The 15,787-nt window shown below is 36.3% G+C and overlaps 1 protein-coding gene across 1 annotated transcript in view; it reads right to left on the reverse strand.

Moving 5' to 3' along the window:
• Positions 1-15,787, reverse strand: part of PPEF1 (protein phosphatase with EF-hand domain 1) — a 120,380-nt gene that overhangs the window by 41,988 nt on the left and 62,605 nt on the right. Inside the window, exons 5-6 of the mRNA XM_069464313.1 lie at positions 11,388-11,502; positions 8,127-8,173 (exon numbers count right to left, since the gene is read on the reverse strand). Coding sequence (XP_069320414.1) covers positions 8,127-8,173; positions 11,388-11,502 — 162 coding nt within the window. The remainder of the gene's footprint in view (positions 1-8,126; positions 8,174-11,387; positions 11,503-15,787) is intronic.

Consider the following 15,787-nt stretch of genomic DNA (forward strand, 5'->3'; position numbering starts at 1 on the left):
AGGAATAGAAAACAAACAAAAAGAAAAGATATATAAGCCCAAATGCTGGTTTTTTTGAAAGAACTGATAAAATTGATAAACCCATTGTGAATCTGATTGAGGATTAAGTCAAAAAGAATGAAAAAATATGTAAGATGAAGATTTTGAAAAAGATATAAAGATGCAGAGAAATAAAAGAATTATACATATATATAAAGACTATTGACATCTATGGCAATGTATTTTTACAATATAGAGAAATGGATGATTTCCTTGAAAATTAGAAACTACCAAAACTGATTCCAAAGTAGTAGAAAACTTGAACAGTACATTGGCCCCATGTGGCTTTATAGTGGAACTCTATCTCAGTTTTCAAGAGTAAATAGTTTTAATGTTATTTAAACTCCTGATTCACAACCTTGGCTATACATTAGAATAACTTGGGTGATTGCAATGTATAGCCAAGTTTGAGTTTGAGATCCAAGGATTTAATTATTCCAGACAATAGAAAAAGATGAAAATCTCTCCAATTCATTTTATGAAACCAGCATAACCTTAATTTCAAAATTTGAGTAAAGCATTCAATAGTTTAAAGTTATATTTATTATGTTTGGATGATAAACATCTTTTCCACTGTGAAAACAGATTTTCTTGTACTAAAATTTCTTATCTCCAGTTAAACCAAACTTTTTTGTAGGTGGATTCTTTGCTACCTCTGTCTTATTTCACTTCTAAGAGCAAAGAATAATGAATTTCTTTAGTTGAACCTCATTTTAAACCAAAAATAGTAATGGTCAGCTAGGCCATCCTTATACAGCACACTTTACACCCAACAAGTTTTAACCTTTTCAAAAAATCACACATCTTCCAAAGACTAAGATTTGTGATAATGAAGCTCGTTTAACAGAATATGTCACAGTCTCTGAAAATGATTCTAAAAGGAATCCTGAATGTATACTGACCTCCTCTAAGTGTTAAGCTTCTCAAGGCAACCACTTCAAAGACAGAATACTTACTTGGTTGGATGTATTAATATAAGATCTGTCCTACTGGTTCATGATTAGGCATATCACTTTATATAGTCTGGGTTTGAATCCTTTTAGTCTTAGAATAATAAAGGTACTGAAAAACAGGATGATGTGGAACTAGTTTCTTGGGATATGAGTCTCTAGGATATTCAGGCTTCTGGCTACTAAGATTTCCCTGGGTTTCCTTCAAAGAAGCAAAAACTCATGCCATAACTCAGGCTTCACTCAGTTCTGGAGAACCAAATTCTCTAGCTCATTCTGCAGCTAATATACAACAAATCATCTATGACATGGAGATTAAGTTGACAAATATAGAAAACCCAGAGTAACTACAACTCTGAACAGCATTCAGATGACCTGCAGGAGGAAAAAATAGCAGACCACATCAATTAACTTGAATACAGACAAAAACAAGATGTTTCCCTATCGTCTCACCTGTTTCCTACTGAAACATTTTACAACAGACATCTGGAAGTTATCCCAATGTATTCGGACATTTCCCCAAGGCACATCAAACAGTAACCTCTGAACCTCAACTCCACATTACTTTGATTGTTATTTCTCTTGCAAACCCTAATTCAAAGGCCTGTTCTTCCAATTGTAACATACTGCCTTAATTTCAAAAGGAAAAAATGAACCACTGTGGCAACATGAAGTGTATCAGTGATAGAGAATAAGGAAAATGTTTGATTACCTTCACAGCTGGAAAATTATGGGCGTAGGGGGTGGAAGATGGTGGGGAAAAGAAAACCAAAAAGGAAAACAAGGTGGCCATGGCTTCCCCTGGACAGCATCAGTATGACACCCACAGGATTAAAAGTTAATTAGCTTCTCTCTGTCCATGTATGTGCATCTCTTTTTCAGCTTCAGAAGGTTGCCACACACAGCATCAATTTAACAAACTATAATAATCTGCCAATACTTGATCTAAAATGTCGATCTTTCTATTCAGTGAGGGAAAATGTCGTGTAATTTTAGCAAGGCTGAGACACTGAATGAAGTATTTCAAATTGGTCACTCTAATTAAGCAAAAGTGGCTGATTAAAATTAACCTTTTCAGAAAATAAAATCTAAAAATATGACCTAACTAATGATATGTAAATTGCTTCATTTGATGATAAAATTATATTTGAAGCCATGTAAAGTTGAGATGCCCTTTCAGCAAAGGTTTGTCATGGTTAAGAGTGTGATACACAAGGGGGAAGAATCCTTTTCAAACTCAGATGGGAGTTTGAACTGAAAATGTCTCACTTAGTATTAAAATGCTGACACAATTTTTAAGGACAACAAACATTAAGAAACCAAAATCTCAAAACAACCAATCAAAAACAATCATTCATACAAATCCCATCATTTATTGCAGTGTACTACAGAAAGTATATGAGAATAAAATCTCTCCTGATCCTCTAAAACATTCCTTCAAGATTTAGGCACTTATTAAATTACTAAAATTCTTTGAAGGGATTGTCAGAAATGTCACCTCTTCTAGGAAGTCTTCCAAAGGGTTAGGTGCTCTGCCCATGTGCTCTCTTGGAGTTCCATGCTTAGCCCATACATAACATGTCCCACCCTAAACCATCTTGTCTTTTTATCAGCCACCCTTCTCCATTAAACTGTGATGTTTTGGGGGCCAACAACTGTGTCTTAGTCATACTATATCGCCAACCCTTAGCAGAGTACCTAGTTCACAATAAGTGTTTAATAAATATAAGTGAAATGAATAAACTTTGGAAGGCAGCTATGCTCACCATTATACCACCAACACCTTCAAAACTTTGTATTCATCTTTATATGTTCCTTCGGTTTTTTATATAATACCCTAAACACTATAGGGGCCAGATAAAAGTTTTTGAATGAATAAAATAGCGGACAGATTCACTTCCACATATGGTCACTTATAATGAAAGTCTTTTTTTTTTTTTTTTTGAGACAGAGTCTCGCTCTGTTGCCCAGGCTAGAGTGAGTGCCGTGGCATCAGCCTAGCTCACAGCAACCTCAAACTCCTGGGCTTAAGTGATCCTACTGCCTCAGCCTCCTGAGTAGCTGGGACTACAGGCATGCGCCACCATGCCCGGCTAATTTTTTCTATATATATTTTTAGTTGGCCAGATAATTTCTTTCTATTTTTAGTAGAGATGGGGTCTCGCTCTTGCTCAGGCTGGTCTCAAACTCCTGACCTCGAATGATCCACCCGCCTCGGCCTCCCAGAGTGCTAGGATTACAGGCGTGAGCCACCACGCCCGGCCAATATAATGAAAGTCTTGAACAAAACCAACCACTTGGATGGGAAGAGCGATATGGTAAGGCTTCTCAGTGACCCAACATAATATCACTTCCTTTCAGGCAATGCCCCTGGTTGGCCTTGGGCCAGCCCCAGCCCCAGCCCTAAAGCCTATTCATGTTATACCATATAAAAGAATTGATGAGGAAGAAAGTATCTAGCAAAACACCAATTGAAAGATGGATTAAAACTTTGCTTTAATTCAAAGGCTGAGGTTTTCCTGGTTTCTCTTTTGAGTTGATAGAGAGAAATCAGTTAGTCATAGTATAATATAAACTGCTTACTTGTAGCCCCCTAAATCCCCTACAGAATGTAGTTTGCCAAACTATTCCCCACAATTCAAGTTCTGTTTCCCTTAAAAAAACAACAAAATAAAGGCAAATTAAAGCATGGCCACTAGCTACGTTTAAACAGAAGATCGGGAGCCTGTGGCTACACTAATGTGACTCAACCTCACGGCTCCTATCAATGAACCAGACTTAGGCATTGCATGTAATTGGGATCCCATGAGTTGATGATGCATTGAGTACAAAGTATTGCAGTGAGAATCAAAGACTATCACAGAAATTCTACCACTTCCTGAAGCAATCAAGTGATTGCTTAGGTCATAGTTATGCACCTGCTGTAATCCCTGAGCAGGCAACCTTTGTATCTGATGTCACAAAGAGAAATCCATCACTCCTCACCTCTCTCCTCATTTGAGATGTTCTTTCTTTGCTCATCTACTTTCCTGGCCCATTACTCGCTTCTCAAACTAATTTTTCTCTTTTTTTATGTTCTCTCATCCTCCTATACCTAAGACCCAATAACGATATTCACTCATATTGTTAGCATTGCTTAAATGAATTTTCCAGATCACTGAAGCTTATTTTGAAAGCTAAAATACTTTTAAAATTACTTTAATCATTATGGTTGGGAGTTTTTAAAATGTGCCGTTTGTTCCCTTTACTTCTTAACAGAGTATATACCCACTGTGTAACTTGAAACTTTCTTGACCGTGCAGTCTCATCAATGTAAACATCCCCTCAGGCCCTTCTGAGAAGTCTAGAACTCTCTTCCCTCTAATACACAGCTCCAGATCACTGAATATTACTACTTCATTTCCTATCTCATTTTTATAGTTCTGTATTTCCTCTAACTGTCAGGAAGAGCTTTTACTTTTCATCACTGTCATTATATCTGACTTTTTCTTCCTCCCCTCCTACTCCCTAATCTGCTGGGGGTGTAACCAGGCAAGCGTAAACTTGCCTGAGAGGAGGATTTACTGGTACACATTCACTGGTCTTTGAGTAAGGGCCTAGAGCTTGTCCTGTGAGTAAAGTTCATTGGATTTGTGACAACTATTTCAAGCTCTCAGAGACCCTTTTTACTTAATTCTGGGTTTGGAACCATATGAGTGATAAGTGAAGATAAGTAAAGTAGATTGAAGTTTGACATCTGGATAGGTGGGGTATCACTGTCATTTGTATACATGTAGAAACACTGTTTCCAGAAAAGTTCATGCTTTTAGGCCACAGCACACTCATGCAATCTATTAATATCATTCTGTATTTAAACTGCAGACAAAAAATGAGACAGAAAAGGGAAAAATGCTGACTTTGGCAAGTTAGAGATCATCAGATGGCCTGAGCTTCCTCAGACATCTCTGTGTCCTGCCCTTTCATTTCACTGCCTGTAGCTTAGGACACTCATTTGCCATCAGCTAAGTGAGCCGGCACAATCATCACAGGTTCACCGTGGCATTCTCCCTTCTCAGACACCATTAACTATAGCACCTTTGCAGTTTCCTTTTTTCTTCTTTTTTTTTTTTAATAAGCGAAAGTAATATTTTTATTCACTTATCACAAATTCCTCTAAAATAATAATACAGTTTCAGGGGTTTTGCTGTACCACTGTTGAAAATACTAATGATATTGCTGATCAGCTTTTTCCCCTGCTGCTTGATCATAATTGCTATTTTCTTTTTTAAAAATAAATGTTATTGTGTATATTTAAGGTATACAACATAATGTTATGGAATACATATAGAAAGTAAAAAGTTACTAGAATGAAGCAAATCAACATACCCATCACCTTACATAATTACCCATTTTTTTGTTTTTGTGGCAAGAGCAGCTAAAATCTACTCATTTAACATGAATCCGAAATACAGTACAATTTTAATCCCTATAGTCTTCATGTTGTACCTTAGATCTCTTTTCAGAGATCTTCTCATACCTTGCTGTCATCAATAGCTCTTCCCTCAGTTTCCCCCCTTAAGCTAGGCAATATCAAGATCCTGGTATATGTGGTTCACTCCATGTCTAAGATATATTTTACTTTCTTCCCACCCAAGCCTGCCAGAATTCTAATTCATGGCTCTTGCATATTTCTGTTTTCCAAATATCCCTCTCACCTCTCTCTACCCAAATCCATCACAAATATAATAGTGCCCTACTCTTTCATCACTAGGCTGGCAATCTCCACTTCCTGAACACTGTCATTGGTTAGCTCTCAAAATATTTCTTGCTTCCATTTGAATGCTATATTTTCACCTTCAGTTGTTTTTATAGTACTTCTTGCCACCCACCTCCTCCTGTTCAATCTTTACATTAGCACCTTCCAGTTTTATATGCTCCATATAGTTTTGCTGATGGAATTAAAGAAACATGTAGGAATTCTCTCTCTTATCTGTCTACTCCAGAGTCCTATCCCTGATCGCACCTTAATATCTTTGACTACCTCTAAAGAAATTTTTTTTTTCTAAATGCCTTGGAATTTAGTGACTACTTTCCCAATTTAATTTACTCAACTATTTTCCCTTTTATATCTTTCCCAAAGCCTCTAGAGAAAGAATTACCATATTTTTTGTTGTTGCTCTCCACATCCCCCTGCTTCCTTCTCCTTCCTCAGGTTGTACTTGTCAACAATAGCAGGACTGAACTTTCTGACTATTCAGTGTGGAGCTATGTACTGAGTTAAACAAACCCCATTCCCCAAACTGTACAATTCCTTGGCTTTCTCTCACCGTTCCATCCAGGGCTTTCCAATGTAGCCAGTAGCATCCCTATTTCACAGTAAATAAACTCCCTTCCACCTTCAACTCATTCAGAGAGACTTCTCTCCATAAATCTGGGCCTCCCTTTAGGGTGCTGCAGAACTCCTGGGTCCTGCAGTCCTCTCAGAGGAATGGGTTTTCCTCCCCAGGACACATACTTCAGGGTCAGGAGCAGGGGAGAGTCTACTTGCTCTCAGAACCACTAATAGACCAACATTCTGCCACCCTCCTTTCAGGCCCATGACCTCTGACTAGACTTCCTTCCCCTGCTCCTCATCTCTCGGTCCATGTGGCCAACACCTGCTTTCCAGGTCCTTGCCCACCCCATCTTCAATATTTTCTTTCACTCAACTTTGGCCACCCATGTTCTGGACTCCACCTTGGACCCTCTCATCTCCTAGGACTATTCCCCCTACTGTCCCCACACATCCTGCCTCCTATGACCCTTGCCCCAATCACCCTCCTGGCCTCTCGTCCTTCCCTACCCAGCTCAGATTCTGGGGCTGACATCGAGAATTGCTCTTTACCAGCACCCTCAGCTCCCTACCAGCAAACCTTTGCCTGGACTTCCTATGCCAGCCTACTACCTGGGCAGCCTCCCACTTCTTCTGATCCCTCCCTGGCTATCATGCTCTACATCCTTGCTTAGGCCTTCTACAGTCACAATGGCATCTCTTCCCAAGTGCCAGCTCCATTCACCCACTCCTGGTTTGACCTACCCCATTCCCTGCCAAGCCTCCATTCTGAATGAATGAAATGAAAACCTTGCATTTCTATTATAATTTATTACTTTAAAAATACCTTTGGATATTTATGTTATTTTAGCTACAAGAAAACCTCTTATGGGGTGGAAGCTCAAGATAATATTGCAGCAGAAAAAAAATTGAGGTTCCTGGAGGTTATGTGGCTCACTCAAGTTCTCATAGTCTCAAAGAGTGGAACTGATTGGTCATCCTAACAATCAGAATATATTTCCTTTCAACCCATCTGAGTCACCTATGCTATGCCCTATTACTTGACATGCTAGTTGTGAGGATGACAGAGTGGGTGGGCAATAAACACATTAATCAAAAAGGGACATTCAGAATATCAGTATAAACAAGTACCAATGTAAATGCAGGGACCTCATGATTAGTTTTCTATATGCAGTCAGTCATCCCAGAAGTAAACATTCATGGTTGCAACTCTTGGCTTAGAGAGAGAAAGAAATCCAATCAAGGAAATACAGAGAAGCTCCATGCCAGCCAAGCTGCTTTGTATTCTCTGTGCTGGATCTCACAACCAAAATGCAATAAATGGAGAGGAGTCATGGCATGGGAAGAGCAACCAAGCCCAGAGACGGTGAATCACAGGACAGAAGAAAGCAATTTGGAACTTATTATAGGAGACTTCTTTCATGCATAATTAGTGTGCATTGAAAGAGAAGACTGGTATGTGACATGCTCATTTCTGAACATAAAAATAAAACAAAACAGACTGTTTCCCTCCCCATCCTATACCATCTAGATATTTATGACATAAGAAAGACAGTAAGTATAGTCAAGTACAACTCTTAATGGATATATAGATAACAATAATGTAGAACAAAGACCCAAATTAAGTTTTGTAAAAAATTTTAGGAGATGTGTATTAAAAAAAAAAATCAAAAGATATGCCTCTACAAATCCTTGAGCTTCTTGGATAAAAGCTGCTGTATTATATCTATATTTGTAAATATCTCTAATAAAATTAGTACTATTATCTGCCCTAAGACTGGCCTCTCCCAACAAAAATGCAAATATTAAGCAAAATAATCATTTACCTTATAGAAGATCACAAGAAGATCATTCAGGTTCCCATGCAAATCACCTGTAGTGCAAATGAAAAATCACCGTTCAGTAGGAAATAAGATGCAATGCTCACTTTGTTACAGAATTTTAAAACTGAAATATTGCTGATATACTCCAAGTGTTCTCATGAGTTTTTGCCCTATGATGATGTTAATGTGACAGGCAATTTGTTTCCACAGCACTCTTTTCCCCCTGCTATAGTGGGGACAGCATCTGAAAATGCAATTACCTGTTCACTCTGGCCATTTACACAGGGCTTGGCTTACTCTGGGCCAAGCATTGTGCTAAGGGTGTTCCATGAATTATCTTGTTCAATCCTTACAACTGCTTTATGAGATGGGTATTATTTTCATCATTCTCATTTTACAAATAAAGCTTAGAGTAGTTAAGTTACTTACATAATGTTACCCAGCCATCAAGTATCAGAGCTAGAATTCAAACCCAATGTTATCTTGCTTCAAAACTCAAGCTGCTAGCCATTACTCTGTACTCCCTATACTGTAATCCCTAGGACAGCAGCAACAGTATCTATTTCAGTCAGCATTGAATCCCCAAGTGCCTACCATAGTACCTGGTGCGTAGCAGGCACTTAAATACATTTATTTGCTAAGTGCATAGCTTTTTAAAGCCATGTTTTAAATATGCTCCAGCAGTAGCATCTGAAATTTAAAAATTGTGAGTAGATAGTTGGCATTCTTTTGGTGAGATACAGGAAATAAAAATGAAAGCCAACTAAGGGAAACCATATGAATATATGAAGCCATTAATTAAAAAATAAGAGAGATTATGTAAATATTCACAAGTCCTTATTTTGATAACTATTTCTAGGTAAAATATCTTTCATAAGCTCTGCTCATTAATTTTTATTCTTTGTATCTAACATAATTACCATAGAATTTAATTTAGGAATACTCTCCCTCACTTTGCTCAAAATCTCACAACCAAGGTTAGCCAAATATATGCAACAGAAGACTTCAAATATACTGGGAATAATAATATTAAAATCCTTTATCACCAGTGCTTTTTTATAAAATATGAACTATAATGTTAATAATAAGATTAAGAACATATTAATGCTATTGTATGCTTAAATCTCATGGCTTTCATATGGTCTCACTCCTAATCTAAGGAAATTAAGATGGAAGGACTTTTTACTTAGTTTAATATATATTTTTAATTATTTTATTTTCCTAATTTTCTTCAGGGTGACTTGTCTTTAAAAGATTTGTATGCTAAAAAAAAAACAATTAACTTGTTTCAGCATATTAAGAGTTGAGGGTACAAAAATATTTTTAGTTGGACAGCATAAGGGAAACTTGCATCATGGCAAAACAAGCCAAAAGATATTTCTACTGCCAATACAAACATGAGTACAGAATAGGTTATTGTTTATAACATAACTGTAGGCTAAAAAACCTCCTTTTTTCATGCATGCTAAGAACTAGGAGGCATATTTAGATGTGTATGTAAAAAGTATATCTTGAAATTAAAATCACGGTAAATTTTCATCACAATTTCTCTTTTTTTCCTAATACTGTCTTAAATGAAAGATGGCTTTGAAAATAGGACCCCAATTTTAAGTTTTATTTTAAATAATCACCAAATTTTTCAAAGTTCAATGGGCTACTAAAAACAGCAAATAATAATTTCTATGTTGAAAAAACCTACTGGCCTCGTCATTTTCCCCTCTACCAATAGTGCTAGGTGGAAAAAGCCTGGAAATAAATGCCTAAGATGTGGAGATCTTTAAATGAATGAACTGTCCAATCAAGCCATTCCCTAGTCTTTGTCTTATGATAGAAAATGAACCATCAGGTACATCATGGGAGTTGGGATAGTAGATGTGGGGCTGCCTCTAACCTGGGAATCAGAAGACCTGATTTTTAATTCTGACCCTGCCAGTTGTTAGCTGAGTGAGTCTGCGTGAGGAGGGAATTACTACATAGAAATGAATGGAAGGCAATACACTTTTCTCTCTGGGCCTCAATTTCACCCATAAGAGGAAAGGATAGACTAGACCATCTCTTCAGTTCTTATACCGTGGGATTCTAGGGCTTCCATGCCCTCTAATTAATTCATGTCTTCTTCCAGATCCTCTTAGCCAAGGGTAAGTTTGCAATGGCAACGAGAGGTATACTGGAAACACATGGGAGCAGATCCCACTTTCTGTTTTGCCTATTATATATACTCTGATAGCAAACCTAGCACTGGCCTCATAGGCATCACAGATTGGCATGGCTTCCTGGGCTTCATGACCCAAACTTCTTTATTTCCATGAAAAGTAAGTCTAGGAGGCCTTGAATAAAAGACCTCCACTGCTGAGATGCATCATCTGCTAGTCAGAGATGTGGTGGCCTGATTAGGTTGGAATTGAACCATTAGAGACTCTTCAAAAACCTGAGTCAGAGAATGTCATGAGAGGTCTGTACTGCTACATCAAGTCCTTGTCACCACTATCAGATGCTAGAAATGTACACGGTTTAATTAGATTGTCAAATTCACTTCTACTTGCCAGAGTAAGAGAAATACAGGCTAAGAATTGATTTGCAAAATAACAATCACTGTTTTGTAACCTAACGGCTTAATTAGAAGTTAAGGGAATTGCTGTTCCTTCCATACACCCTGCTCTCAAACAGTTGCAAGCGTGCTGAGCACCAACTGCGATGAATTTCAATGTGTACTGTTTCTTGAAGCAATATCCTGCCAGGCTGGCCTATATGATAGCAAAATCTCAAATCTTGTTATTTAGAAGAACAAGAAACAGATTTCTGGGATATTCCTACTCTTCTAAAAGCTGCTGAGACCAGTTGGAAAAATCTAAAACAGCAGCCAAGGGCAGAGAAGAATTTAATCTCCACCCTGCCTTGGGCTTTTCTCTTCCCAGCATAAGTGGCATACAGAGGCCCGCCTAGAAAAAGCAACATGGAACAAAGATAATGAGAGCTAGATGGAGGGCAAAGAATGCTTATTCTACCCATGGGTGGTTTTCCATATTAAAATGCTGTCTGCTTTTATAAAAAGCTATGAGTTCTTTAATTTCTCACATAATTAATTCCTGCCAGCTGGTATGCAAAACAAAGACAAGATGGGGAACAGTATTATCATGATAGATAATTCTATATTAACATTTTTCCCTTAACACAGTCCAATTTACACAGTTTTCAAGTTAGGCAAATGATGTAGGACCAAGAGGCTCCTAAATATTAATTTGACAATTCAGCTCTGAAACTTACCACAGATTGTTATGTCTTCGAATAAAGAAGTTTCTATGTGAGTGAAATTTGGCATTTGCTGCAGGACTTTTTTGGTTTCAAACAGCATTTCTATGACAAAACGAGCATGAAGTATCTGTGAGGGAGAAGCAGAGGAATAGATATAATGAACTAGAAATACATGATTGTATAGAAAACTATAAAGGTGGAGCATATGAGCACATTTCAGGTTGCTGTATTTCAGGATATCTCTAAATTATTCTCAAATAGATTATCCTAGCACGGTGTCTGGCATTTAATAAGCCCTCAGTAAATATTTATAATTGAATAAATGACTAGTTCCTAAGAGATTGATACTCTCATCTTCTTAACTGATATCATCCATCTGTAGAACATTTCTGATCATCCTTGGTTCTTAGAACTCAAGAGAAGTGGGGAGACGGGGTGACAGGGAAGGACACTCCCTGGTCCTAAGGAAATGTGCAGACAAAAAAAAAAACCACAAAAAACCCAGTAACAATAATAATAATAAAAGAGAAGGAGAAAAAGGAGAATGAGGATAAAAAAGAAAAAGTAAGAGAGAGTCTGTTGAAGAGGTGTTGCTTTGCATTTGTTAGGACGTCCTGCTACCTGGGATGGAAACTAAGTGTTGCTGGGCTCAGAGATCCAAGAGGCAGACAGACAAGCTCCAGAGAAACTCCTGAGTCAGGCCTCCCAGGTGTGGGTTCCAATATTTGGTGTACAGCCTTGAGAATTTTCAGAACAGCACATTTATATAAGAGTCTAAGTATAAAACATATTCCAAACCCAGATAAAACACTTGGATTATCTCCTATAAGTGATTATTCATCCCATTGCTCTCCTCCAGTTATAGTGTTGATGAGATCATTGTTTTGTACAGATTTACTCTGTTTTCTCCCTGGGCTGATTTTTTTTTTTAATGTAGTGTGTCATTCTCCCTTTTTTAAATTATAAAATATTCCAAATACATACTCCAAAATATAATATAGCAGAGATATGACTACCACACAAATTTAACAGATGTTAATACAACTTTAAAGTTCAGGACTATTTAGACCTGTGCTGTACAATTTGGCAACCACTAGCCACATGGGGCTATTGAGCACTTGAAATGGGGGTAGTCTGAGTTGAAATGTGCTGTAAGTAGAAAATTCACATTGGATTTCAAAGACTTAGTGTGAAGAAAACAAGTAAAAGGTCTCAATAATTTTAATATGATTATATATTGAAATTATATTTTTATATATTGTGTTAAATAAAATATATTACTAAAATTAATTTCACCCTTTTTTACTTTTTTAATGTGACTACTGGAAAATTCCAAATTATGTACATGGCTCACATTTTTATTGGACAGCACTGGTTTAGGTTATTGAAGGCTGATGGAGGGGTCATATCTACATATTGTTCAGATACTGCTTTGGGTATGGGATTAAGAGCAGGTGGAACCCTTTGGACCATTCTTGTCTCATGGTGTCCTGAAATTTCCATTTTCATAGCTATTAAAATAATATAATAAAATCATTTTCTATCCCAGACTCTAAAACATATAATTTAAGTTTTGAGAATTTTCACGATTAAATAATTTTTTTAAGAGACAGGAAATAGGATTTGAAGCAATGTGAGAATTAAGAAGAAAGAAATAGGTTCCTGGATGTTGATTAGTAGGGAAAGGCCCATGTCTTCTGTCTATCCAAGACCTAATATACTGCTGCATATTTTCCCCACAAAAGCATTCTAAATCCATTTAATCCACAGCTTAAATCAAAATTTGAATGTGAACTTTCCTTTAGCCACATTTTAAAGGAACAAACAAAAACACTTTTATATAATGGCTTATATCAGTTTGTACACTTAATCTATTAATTCCCAACACTAGCTTCAGTTTTAATTTGTCATTGTAGCTTTTCTGGTCCTTTTGTAGTACTAAACAGAGTAACTGCTGTTTGAAGAGGCAGTTTTGTTTTTTATAAAAAGTTAAATTAACAAATATTCACTGAGAATATATTGCAACAACAGAAAATTCTTATATTAAAATAGTTTTTCCAAGTCGTCTTTAGATTGGCAAAATCACTTTGGTAATATTAGTCGTTGCTTATAAAGCTATCTTTCAATAGCATCGTAACTGCTATGTTTATAACTGCAATATTAAATACTCAGATGAAGGCTGCTCTATTTATAAATGTTTAGATTAAATAACCACTTAAATAAAATATTCACATTCTTTTAAAAGCATTGAAGGAAGAAAATACTACCTTTAAAGAATATTTCTTTTTTAAAAAAGTAGTTTTAAATGGATAAACAATTCATTTTTTTTAGTTTAAATAAAAATTTAAACAGTAAAAAGGGGTAGAACAATAAAAACGAATTTTCCCTCTTCCCCAGACCTCAGTCCTCTAATCCCTGTTCCCAGAAACAGCCACTGTCATAAGTGTCTTGAATATCTTTCCCAAAAATATTTTTTGCATTTTCAAGCAAACAGAAATAAATATAACCACACATGAATATGCAAATGCATGTACAAATATATAATCCCTTAAACAATGTGGTATATCCATACAAAGTAATATTACTCAGCTAAAAATAGGAATGAAATACTGGTACATGCTACAACATGGATGAACCCTGAAAACATTATGCGAAGAGAAAGAAGCCAGACATAAAAGGCCACATATATTGTTAGGATTCCATTTATATAAAATGTCCAGATTAGATAAATCCATAGAGACAGAAAGTAAATCAGTGGTTACCAAGAGCTAGGGGAGGAGGGATATGGGAGTGACTGCTAATGGGTACAGGGTTTTGTTTGGGGTGATGAAAATGTCCTAGAATTAGATCATGGTGATAGGTGCACAACATTTTAAATATACTAAAAACAGCTGAATTATATAACTTAAAATGGTTAAAATGATCAATTTTATGTTATATGAATTTTATCTCAATTTTTAAAAATCAAAATTTACATGATCCTTATTTTTTTTTTTTTTTACAAAGGGGAACACACTACACTGTACACTGTGTTGAACCTTTTACTCTTCCCTTAACAATGTAATTTTTATTTTTATGAAGTCAAAATTATCAATCTTTTCTATTATGGCTCTGTGGATTAATGTATCTTTTATCTCCATGAACATATTAAGCATATTTATTTTAAACTCTTAGTTTGATAATGCCATTAACTAAATGCCCTCGCCATTGTTTGTTTTTTGCCTGAGGTTTCTTTCATGTGTCGTATAACCTCCTGTGCCTGGTTATATTTGTATTGAGTTCTGGAAATTGTATATGAAGAACTGGAGAAATCATTTCAGGCCTATTTTCTTCCAGAGAGGATTTAAATTTGCTGTTGGCACTAGCTATCTGAGATGATCTCAATTCAATTTCAGGAATTACATGATTCATTCGAAGCTGTTCTTCAATCCCTGCAGAGCCAGTCTACTTCTATTTCAGTGTTACTCCTAGGTATGAGCCTTAGGGTTCTAACCCAAGAATGAGGGTTTTGAGGTGACATCAGAGAAAATGGTGGAGTCAGTAGCCCCAAGGTCCTAACCTTCCACAGAAACATTGAAAAATCAAGCAAAAAACTGTCAGAAACAACTTTGCCAGAACTCTGGAAAATATACAAAGTTTACAGCATCCAAACAAACACTAAGTCAAGAAAAAGGAAACTTAACAATGGTTCAGCACAAGCAGGAAGTAAAGACTAAGATTTGTAAACGGCCTGGATAAGCAATGAAGGAGTACCCCAATACAGAGCCAATCTGTAAAGACTGGAAGAGGTTTGTTTCTTTTTTCTTTTCTTCTTCTTCTTTTTTTTTTCTTTTTGTTATGGCTCCTGGTGTTCAAGGAAATCTCTTTTAAAACACTAACTGAACACAAGCTAAAGGAATAAAGATTTCAGAGACCACACGCACAACTAGACCTAACAGATATCTATAGAACACTCCACCCACCAACAGCAGACTATACATTGTTCTCAAGGACACATGGAACATTCTATAGGATAGACCAGATGTTAGGCCACAAAATAAACCTCAATAAATTTAAAAAGATTGAAATCATGCAAAATATCTTCTCTGACCACAGTGGAATGAAACTAGAAATCAATAACAGAAGCAAAACTGGAATATTCACAAATACGTGGAAATTATACAACATACTCTTAAACAACCAATGGATAAAAAAAAAAAAAAAATCACATGGGAAATTAGAAAATACTTTGGGATGAATGAAAACGAAATACAAAATACCAAAACGTATAGGATACAGCAAAAGCAGTGCTCAGAGAGAAATTTATAGCTATAAATGCCTGCATTAAAAATAAGAAGGATCTCAAATCAATAATCTAACTTGACACTTTAACAAGCTAGAAAAAGAAGAGCAAACTAAACTCAAAGCTCACG

Source organism: Eulemur rufifrons, chromosome 30 (assembly GCF_041146395.1).
Source record: "Eulemur rufifrons isolate Redbay chromosome 30, OSU_ERuf_1, whole genome shotgun sequence".
In the NCBI taxonomy this organism is placed as follows: domain Eukaryota; kingdom Metazoa; phylum Chordata; class Mammalia; order Primates; family Lemuridae; genus Eulemur; species Eulemur rufifrons.